At 42.1% G+C, this 10,815-nt stretch overlaps 1 protein-coding gene across 12 annotated transcripts; it reads right to left on the bottom strand.

The window, feature by feature from the left end:
• LOC115645291 (zinc finger protein 674-like) lies at positions 1 to 10,815 on the bottom strand. 12 transcript variants are annotated; one of them, XR_003998704.1, is made up of 6 exons: positions 10,356 to 10,449; positions 9,004 to 9,111; positions 8,525 to 8,672; positions 6,269 to 6,389; positions 3,323 to 3,415; positions 1 to 2,040 (listed from the first exon to the last, which is right to left on the bottom strand). XR_003998704.1 is itself a non-coding variant. In XM_030549715.1 (5 exons), the coding sequence occupies exons 2-5, from the start codon at positions 8,888 to 8,890 to the stop codon at positions 1,508 to 1,510; spliced, it is 1,113 nt and encodes a 370-aa protein (XP_030405575.1). In that variant the 5' UTR covers positions 8,891 to 9,111; positions 10,694 to 10,815; the 3' UTR covers positions 1 to 1,507. The 12 variants fall into 12 exon arrangements, 9 of the variants coding, with proteins under 9 accessions (XP_030405575.1, XP_030405573.1, XP_030405572.1 ...); XR_003998703.1 differs by adding an exon at positions 5,255 to 5,396 and having other exon boundaries at positions 8,525 to 9,111; XR_003998702.1 differs by having other exon boundaries at positions 1 to 2,152; positions 8,525 to 9,111; positions 10,356 to 10,446.

Here is a 10,815-nt window from a genome sequence, read left to right on the forward strand (position 1 = left end):
CCAAGGCCCCACCCCCATTCGCTTCTCTTCCCTCCTCCCCAGTCACTTGCTGCTTTTCCCCTTTCTGCCTCTCTGCCCCGGTCAGGAGGGACACGCCTACAAAGCTAGGGCTGGGAGCTGCAGCCACCCAACGCAGGTAGGAGGAGGCCCCAGCTGAGTAGGAGCTGGCACAGATTAGTGACCACACACCTCCCCGCCCTCAGTGACGGGACTTTGGTTGTCCGGTCCGTAGATCGGACCAGACACTGTCAGGTCCCCTTTTGACTGGATTTTCTAGTCGAAAACCAGGCACCTTGCTACCCTAGTTACCAGGCATCATTCATGGAAACAAATGTTATTATGTATACTACAATGTAGCACTCTTCACTGTAACAGCTGATCATACAATACAAAATTTTACTCTTTTCCCCTCTCTTTAGTTCTCCCTAACTGCTCATAATATAGGCACAATTGGGCAATGGTAAAATCAATACCCTATAGAATTTGGAGGATTTATTTTAACACCCCCTTCCCTGCTCCCGCCCCCTCCAGGCAAGAAAGTCCACATCATAAGGTTTTAAAACAAAAAGGGCACAAAAACAGGTGTTTTTTAATTCTTTGCAGGCCACCTTTAAGCAAGGCGTTTAACAAGATGCACAGGTCTGGTAAGATTTTCTGACCTGTGTTTGATTGTATTTTTAAGCAGATGACTCCACTGTTTTTTTCCCCTATCTCCATCTGTTGACGCTTTCTCTGAAATTGGTGCCAGTGCTGCTTTTGGTTTAGAGAGAAGAATAATCCCACATAAATTTTGCCTCCCATCATTCATGTTGCACAGAAGCAACAGAAAGGAGAACATTATCCATTTCTGTTTTCTCTTCCAGGAGCTCAAAAATGAAGCCTGCATCTCATGTGCTGTAAATTACTCTAAATTGTGGAAGTTTGAACTACATTTTGTCTTCGGCCTACTAACATGCCTTGGTTCTTTCACTGCTGACACCACTGTCATTGACTGTGCTTAATGGACTTTACCATTTATTTCCTATTTTTAACATCAAGAAGCCCAACCTCTTAAACTGATCTAAGGCTCGTTGAAGCTCTAATTTCTATCTAAAATTATCTTGCTCTGTTCCATAAATTCTCTGGTGATGTGGTCAAAGGTTCCTCATGTCAAACTTCTCCCACATTTTCTGCAATGATACAGTCTCTCTCTAGTATAGGTTAGTTGGTATTTTAGAAAATGTTTTTTAATGACATTTTTGGTATAGTCAATACACTTTTATATGTCTGTTCTCCCCCTTGCATGAATCATTTTGATAGCTAATAAATTCAGTTGCTTCTCAAGGCTTAAACAGATGAGCTACAATGACAGGTCCATCTCATGCTTGAGTTCATTTCAATGTTATAAAATGTCTTCTTACACAAAAGCTTTTCCTACAGTTGGTGCATGTGTATGGTCCATATTCTCTGATGGATTTGTTGATGACTGAGTGGAAAATCAGTTCCCATAAAGCCTTTGCCACAGTGGTTACAGGCAGATGTTGTGAGTTCGTAAGTGATTAGTAAGTCTTGGTTTCTCAGTAAAGCTTTTCTCGCATTCTGTACATTTATAGGGTCTCTCGCCTGTGTGAGTTCTCTGGTGTCTAATAAGATCTGCATGGCGACCAAAGCTTTTTCCACAGTCTGTACATATGTATGATGATACCGGACTCTTTTTTACATGAATTTGCTTGTGTTTTAAAAGACCTATTTTCAACTTAAAGGTTTTCTTACATTCTGTACATAGGTATAGTCTCTCTCCTGTGGGTGTCTCCTGGTAGAAAAGGATACCTTTGAATTTATTGGAATCTCCTTTCCCAAGAGTAGAGTTACCCATTCTGCTTCCAGGAAGATTACTTGGCTGTGTTTCTATGCTCCAATGACTCTCACAAGTTATTCCCTTGTCAGGAGTTTGGAAAACCAGGTCTTCTGATCTTCCTGAAAATGATCCATGCAGTTCCATATTTCCTGGAGCTTCCTCATTATCCTGCACTTCAGTTTTGATCACAATCCCATCATCCACTGGAATAAAAAGAATCCAATCATTCATTTCATCAGCTTGGGAAAAGGAAATCTCCTAAGAATAAAACATTCCTGATCCATAATCACAAAATGCTTGTAGGTCATATTGCTCCTTGAGGGAAACAAAAAACAGAAAAGTGATAACTTATTGGACCAGTAAATAATGTATGTCACTCAAACTTTTGCATATAAAATGCCTCTCATAAGCTGCCAAGTTTAAATAATTTAGATTGAAAGAACTCCACATTATGTCATCTAATCTATCTCCCTGCATTTTAACAAGATAGATTTGACTTCGTAAACCATCCCTAGTAGAAGCCATGAATATCACCAGTAATGATGATTCTACAACTTTAATACCCTCAAAATCCACCTGTGCCTCTCTATTGCTACAGACAAAACCTGTCATCTCACTTCTTGATTTTTGTAACCTTCTCTGTGGCTGCCTGGATTCAAACCCCTTCCAATCTACTCCATACAAAAATCTGCAGCTAGTGTCATCTTTCTCCCTGTCACTCAAACTGAATCACCTAACTCCCTTCCCCCTTCACTTGCTCCCTCTTTTTTACTGCATTAAATAGAAATATGTCCTTTCCTTCAAGGCATATATCATCCTGTCTCCAACGTCTCTGCTCTCATTTTCCCCCTACTCTCTCTATATTTCCCATGCTTCTCCCGGTTCTCTCACCTGACTGCTCCCTTCTCCGATTCTTAGCTTTGCTCCTTAGAGTGCCCCTAAATCTGGAATATCATCCCTCTTCTTTGCCAAGCACCCTCTCTTGCCTCCTTCAGACCTTCTGTTAAAACACTTCATGGAATTCTCCCTACCCCTCGCTCCTTACTAATAATAATTCACCACCAGCACCCTTCCTAAATTATTTTTCCATGTCACACAACCACTATGATAGTAATGGTGGCCATATAAGTACCAAAAGAGATGTTTCATCTCAGACTACATGTTCTGCAAGGTAGGGCATGTGTCATACCATGTTTAAAAAGGGTTATGTAAATTTATATCAGTATGTGATTTTTAATATTAAAAAGATACTAGTAACAACACAACATTTCATCCAAACACTCAAAAATTGGAGGGATGAAAGGAGAGATACTGCCTTAGGCCAGAAAGTTCACTGGTTCCCATATCTATAATGAACTTCTGAGAAGATCTTGTTATAAAATAGCAATACATGAGAAAAGACAAAACTATAAGAGTTCATCATGATGGTTTCTCTTGCCAGCTTTAATCATTTACTCTTCTGAGATGTCTTAATCCATTACTCACCTATGCTAGGTCTCATAGACATTTCTCTTTCATCCAAGCCCCGCTGAGCCTTGACACATAGCTCTTCTCGTGACTGAATATCATGTTTGGAGACTGAATAGTTTAGACAAAGAATAAAAAAAATTCCCATAATATCTTCTTAATATTCACTGATTATTTTTTAATCTTCAAAGAATTTCACATTATCTGAAACTAAGATGCTTACATTGCTGAGGTAGCAAGTAAACTAAGCAGAGGTAACAGTGTTAAAAATGGTCACCTCTGAGTCTGTTCACCTTTTGGTCTACTTATTTATTTTTTGTCAAAATCCCTGTTTTCATTAATGTCTGTTTAAAAACAGTGGTTTTGACCTCCCCAGGAAAACCCACGGGACTGGAATTTAAACTCTGCCCCTTGCATTTTCCTCCTCCTCCCCACACAACCATCCCTCCCCACACAACTCCTAAGTACTGAAAGATGGCACTGCACCATCCCTACAGAGCAACTGAGCATGCTCTATCCCAGAGATGCATGGGCTGAACAGGACTTTCCCTGCAATTGCTCTTCCTACTTGCTGGGGGACACTAACACCAGCCACTAAAACCAAGAGCAGGGAGACTCTCTCTCCTATGCTTTCAATGCTCCTGCTGCTGACACCTAGGTAGCATGGAGGAGGGTGAAGCTGGCTGATTCAAAGGCAGAGAGGTGAGGAGAAAAGAGATGCAGAGCTAGGGCAAGGGGACGGGACAGAAGACACTGGAGGGTAGGAGAAGGCACAGGAGTCTGCCAGGGGATAAGAGCAGACAGGAGGCTGGGAGCACAAGGGTGGAAGGCTCTATACTAGAAAACACTCTCTGAAAAACACATGTCATTCAATCAATTTAATACTCCTTTGCTGTCTAGCAAATACCTGTGAACCCACTAGCTAAGTGTGTACCATCCCCCTCTAGTGCCACATCCTCACAAACGATAAAAACCTTCTACTCCTTCCACTTACTCTATTACCTCAAGTAGTTGAGGTCTGTATGGATCTAAAGATCCTAATTCTGCTGATGACCTATGTGGGAGGGACAATATGGTTCCTCAGGATAAAATAAAGGGAAAAAAAAGAATACTTAAGAAATTACATCTAAAAAACATTAAAAGAACATGAAGGTTACAAAGTCAAGCATGAATGAAGGATGCCTATAATCTTAATTCAGCCCCCTTATGCTTATGCATTATGATAGTCTTTAATTATTGATGATATACTACGTTTTCACACAACTCCTGCCCCATTCCTTGTAAAAGACGGATTGTACTTTGACAATAGATCAGGGTTGCGTTGTGAAAGAGGTTATGGTCCATAGGACCCCTGCTTCATTTATTGCAGAAGTTGGAAGGTGTGCAGCGAATGAGGCAGGGAATTGCAGGAAGAGAAAGGGTGGCCTCATGGTTAATGCCACTGAATATTGCCATGGAGAACTGGATTCTATCCCTGCCTCTGCAGCAGAGTTCCTATGTGATGCTTAGCAAGTCACTTAAATCAAAAATTTCACAGGAAGCTGTTGTTTTTTTCCCCAACAGGTGTTCCTAATTTTCTGAAACAGCACCGCACATGGGGCTGTACCAATTTAACTACTTTGATAACCCCCATACCAGTTAAGTCAGTATAAAAACTGTACACAGACCAGGTACTGGGAGGTGAGGTGAGGTGGGGAGGGGAGGAGAGGGAGGAAGGGAATCAGACAAGAAGCAGCTCCCACTACAACTTCATGATTAAAAGGTCCATGGGGTTTGTGATGGAATTCTTTCACCTACAATTAAGCAAAAACTGCCAAGAGTGAAAGTGTGCGCCCAAAAGGCAAACTAAGGGGGAGAGGGGGCAGTTAAAAAAAAATCTTAGAACTAAAAAAAAACACATGCTAAAATAGAAGTAATCCTAGAAAAGATCAGAAATGATTTGCAGATTACTTTAATAAAGATCCTGCAGACAGGTAGAATGTTTGCCAGGAAATCAGTTTTGCTCCCTTCAGGAAATTCAGGGACAATCCCAATCACACCACATGTACTAAACCACTTGGCAGTTTATAAATCAGCTGAAAGTCCAGATCCCCTTCAAGAGAAAGAGAACACACATTTAATCTTTCCCATTGCCATTTTTTCTGGTTTTAGAGTTGGCATATGGATTAGAAAGGATATAATCACAAATTACTTAAATATTTCAAGAATAAAGTATCCTTTACTGAAGGAGTGTTTCATCCACATCACACATGGAAAATAGCATCTGTATATGTGGCTTCAACATACACAACTAATAGTGTATAAGCATTATTCTCAGCAGGAAAGTGGTGGATATAGAGGTATTAGAAACATGACTGTGTCTATCAATCTTCTTTTACAGAAAAGGACGTATGGAGTTGATCTTCTATCACAAAGGTTTTGGAGCATCTAAGAACTGGTCCACCAGCAATCAAAGGCTAGGTTTACACTGCGGGGGGGCTGTCGCAAACAGCATAGCTGAAGTCGGTGTATCTTGGGTCAATTTACCTGGCCGTGAGGATGGCGGCGAATCGACCACTGCCACTCACCAGTTGACTCCGGAACTCCACCGCGGCGAGAGGCGGAAGCGGAGTTGATGGCAGAGCAATCTCGGGGGAAGGATAGCTCAGTGGTTTGAGCATTGGCCTGCTAAACCCAGGGTTGTGAGTTCAATCCTTGAGGGGGCCATTTAGGGATTTGGGGATTGGTCCTGCTTTGAGCAGGGGGTTGGACTAGATGATCTCTTGAGGTCCCTTCCAACCCTAATAATCTATGATTCAATCGGGGATCAATTTTATTGCGTCTACACTAGATGCGATAGATCGATCACTACCTGCCGATCTGGCAGGTAGTGTAGACATACCCAAAGGATTTGAGAAAACAGACCAGAGCCAGCCCAAGAACTGTACATATTTCACAATTTTCAGAGAATGAGTGAAAACTTACCTTTACCCAGTGAGATTAAAGATTCATAATTGTCTTTTATCACTTTTTTGTAAAGCTCCTTTTGCCACTCTTCTAAATTCTTCCTTTCAGGAGCTGCAACATTATCAAATGTCCCTGGGACCTGAAATAAAAAATATTGCATACTTAGTATCTTTCATTACATCCTGACAAGGGCCTTAAATGAGCAGTCATTTGCCGGATGTTTCTGATGGCATTCATGCTACTGTATATCTCCTTTACAAAGAGGAATTAGATATTTATACTGCTATGACTATGTCTCTCTCAAAGTCAGTATAATCGTTTCAAGCTGGTATTCCTTAGCTCTTCACTGAAATCATGACTTCCCAAGCAACAGAATCAAAAGGTAGAAGTAAAGACTATCAAAGTCATCTTAGCCAAACTCTAAAACTCAGTGCAGTTGTTCTCTTCAGCACATTCTCCAGTGCTTTCTTTGTCCAATGTATTTTAAATGACTCAAGCTATGAGGTAACTCCACATTTTAATAGATCTCACTGCCAGGATTTCTTTTTCCTGATAATCAACTTAAATTTTCCTTTGCTCGTTTACAATTCTTTACTTCTAGCTATACTCTCTTGCACCACACTGAATAATTCCTCTCCCTCTTTAGCATTTATACCTTCCAAATACTGGCAGACTGTTGTATCACTCCTTCACCAATACATATTTTAAAAATATTTTTTCTAGTAAATCTTTCCATATAAATCAAACCCTCCAACCCTTTAATCTATTTTGTTACTCCTTTTTCAATTCCTTCCAGCTCATCTAGATCTTTCTGATTTGAGGTGACCAGAGTTGGGTACAGTATTATAGCTGCAGTTTCTTAAATCCACTTCCTCTTCCATTTCCCAGATAGAAGTGCTTCTTTTGGCCTTGAATCTTGTGTAATACCCACAACCTCCACACAGGTTAAACAATCTCTGAGGAGATGTTTGCCATATTTTTGTTCCTACAGTTATAAACATAAAATTTAGAAAATAAAACAAAACATCAATGAAAAGCTAGTGCAAATACATCCAAGACTGCCAATTTCACATCCAACTTGTAGCTCCCCGCCCAATTAATTTTAATATTAAAGGACACAAACTACATGTAAAGTTGTATCAATACTTACCCGATCAGTATTATTGTTCCCATGTGGCCTGTATCCATTAGGTAATATTAGGAGCGAACACTCTGCCTTTATGTATTGCCTTTCATTCAGATGGGTATCTAAGTGTTTCACAAATGTTATCAATTGTACAATCTATGGACCTAGTTCTACAAATCATTAGGAAACGATTCCATGAGTAAGCACTACGCAGATGATGGTTTGTAATATCTGGTTCTAAACAGGATCACCATCCAAAACTGATGTACAAGATACTGAACTGAATCGAAACTTAGGGCATGTCTACACTTACCTCCAGAGCGATCAATCCAGCAGGGGTCGATTTATCGCATCTTCACTAGATGCAATAAAATCCACCACCGAGCGCTCTGTGCCTCTCACTCCAGTGGAGTACTGGAGTCGACGGGGGAATGTCAGCAGTCGACTTACCACAGTGAAGACACCACAGTAAGTAGATCTAAGTACATCGACTTAGATCAATGCCCCGCAGTGTAGACCAAGCCTAAGACACCATTTAACAGTCCCCAGTAAGGTCTGCCCAGATCTGAAGAAAAGGTCTGTGTAGCTCAAAAGCTTGCCTTTTTCACCATCATAAATTGGTCCAATAAAAGATATAATCTCCCATTCTTATCTCTCTAACATCCTGGCTACAACAATACTGTACACAACAAACATACACAGTATAAGCTCTATACTACAAATAAGTCATCCCAAATCAAATGAGATTATTCATACGGGTAAGGATTACTCACTAATACGAGTGCGGGTTTGCAGGATCAGGATCCATTTTAGAGCAGGAAGTAAAGAAGAGTACAGTAGCCAACTGAAATGCCAGACAGAAATTTTTACTTGGGCGGAATGTAAATGCACAAGCTGAAACGGGATCAAGAGAAAAGTACCAGGATATTTTCCATATTCACAAGTGTTCAGCAACCATGTGCCTCCTAACTCCATGGTGCACAATGTTAAGTAACAACTCTTAGGAAAAAGTGCAACATACTGAATCATTTATATTTTTATTTCTGGCAGCACCTAGGTGTTCCCTTGGAGAATGCCCATCCAAGTATTCTCTTATTATGCTCTCTTAATTTAAGAGAAACAAACAGAATATAAAATATTTAAATTACCTTCAAATGTTCAGGATTCCGGATTCGTTTTCGAGTTTTATTACTTATTCCACCACAGAAACTTTGAGGTGTTCCAACAAGCCAGTTTCCATCTTCACCCAAAATGAATTTTTTGGGAACTGCTTCTTTCAGTAGGCGCCGGTTTTTCCTAATTTTTAGAGGATCAATTTCAAAAGAACTGTCCTCAAAATGTTTAGAACATAGTCGCTGATGTTTTGATGGAGTTCCCATTTCCCGACCCATGTTGTGAATCCACTGCTTCAAGAGAGGTTTGTTATGTAAAGGAAAGCCATAGAAAGTAACTGTACTGTTCTTATATACCCCACTCGTAGCATTTTGACAGTTCAAAGCTGAGCAATAAACCATTGTAAAATGAGCAGTAGAAGCAAATCTAAAACAGTAATAAGATGCCAAGAGGTCAGTCTGAAGGGTTTATAATCAACTATTGCTTTAATATTAAGAGCAGTAGATATATGCACCTCTACAATGTAAAGTACAGGAAAAGATTAAGTTCACAGTGAAGCAAAATGTAGTCATGGAGCCAGACTTCAAAATAGGACACATGTAGACCTCAGCATAGTTGACATCTGTAAAATACAAGGAAAAGTCAGGTTCCTGCTTCTTATATACCGCTCTTTCTTAAACCATATACTGGCATACAGTTTCCACAACTCCAACTACCAATTTACAACACCCAAACTAAAATGTTCCTTTTAAAATAACATAATTTAACATTACCATGCACATCTCCCATATATTAAACACCCCTACATTATGCATACACAAAAGTACACCCTATCAATCAAGATATTTACTAAGAATTTTGCCATTTTCAGGAGCAAAGGAATATTTATAACGTTAGGGTTACACAGAAGGCAGCAACGGAAAGGTGATGTACAATCTCCAAAAGAAGTGATTCATTTGAGGAAATGTCAGCTTTATACTTGTCAGGAAGAGGAGGAGACTTTGGTTGCACACTGACGCAGAAACAAGTCTCAGAGGATCGACATATGGAATGTCCAATGGCAGGAAGGAACTCTTAGAAGAAACATGTTGGAGTGCAAGAACTCAGGTATATCCTGATACACAGAGGACTGCAGACAACAAGTCAGATATGTACCTACATTTTAAATTGGGATGGAGTCGTGTGAAGGAAATGTCAAGAAAAGCGACTCTAGAAGGGAGAATGTTGGGAATGCATTGTACAAACAAATTTAACCCCAGATACCCCAGAACTGGTTCTGGGATATGTCCTTTCCCTGGAATAAGTCTCTTAACCATTTCCACATATCTGAAAGCGCCTGAAGTTCCTGACCCTCTGGTCGCACAAGCAGCACACCAACATCAGTGTATTCTGTCAAGGAGAAGCACCATCCCATCACGCTTGGGAAATAAATGCAGGTAGCCCACCACATCAGTGGGGGGAGAAGGGGCACAGTGAACCCTCCACTCTGGTTCATCCTGCCTGGGCAGCCCTGATCGATCAACCCAGCACGCTATGAGGGGCAGGCAGCCCCTGGCTCACTGCCCTGATGCGCTGCGGGGAGTGGGCAATCAGCCCCACTCCGCACCCCAGTGCATTGTTGGGAATGTACCATCCACAGCCCCGCTGCATTACGGGTCGGGGAGCAGACAGCCCTACTCTATCCTGGGGGGTGGGCAACCCCCAGTGCAACGGCCGACACAGAATTATTGGGGAGCATCCCTACTCCATCGCCCCCGGGCGCCCTGAGGAGGGCAAGCCCCACTCCATCGCCCTAGGGCATCATGGGAAGTGGCGCCTCTCCCCCCTGGCAGCCCCTTCCAGAGGGGCTCCATGAGATTCTCTCACCTCCACTGCCGGGCAGCCATTTCCCCCTCTCAGTCCCTCCCTTCATCACCGACCCACTCCCTTCCCCCTCCCTCAGCGCGCGCAGCAGCCTGTAACGGACCCGCCTGGCGCACACCTCTGGTCACTGCCCACCAATGGGAAACAACCAGTCACTCACGAGAGCAGGGAGAGGTTATGACAGGCCGCGAGGACAACGACCAATCAGAATCAACGCCAGCTAGGACGGATAATGGCGGCGCCACCCGCCCTGCCACACTAACCGGGCGAGCGAACGCCGGCTCCAAGCTTCAGTCTACCAGGATGGCATCATCTTCCGTCCTCCACTTTGATTGGCTAACCTGTTCCGGCGCCTGTCCTCAGACTGGTGATCGACGGTCCCGAGGAACCAATCAGCCTCTTTACCCCTCCACTCCCCCCGGGAGTCTCCTCTCCACACGACAGTGGTGGGCCGGTCCCACAT

This window comes from Gopherus evgoodei, chromosome 2 (genome assembly GCF_007399415.2).
Source record: "Gopherus evgoodei ecotype Sinaloan lineage chromosome 2, rGopEvg1_v1.p, whole genome shotgun sequence".
Classification (NCBI taxonomy): Eukaryota; Metazoa; Chordata; order Testudines; family Testudinidae; genus Gopherus; species Gopherus evgoodei.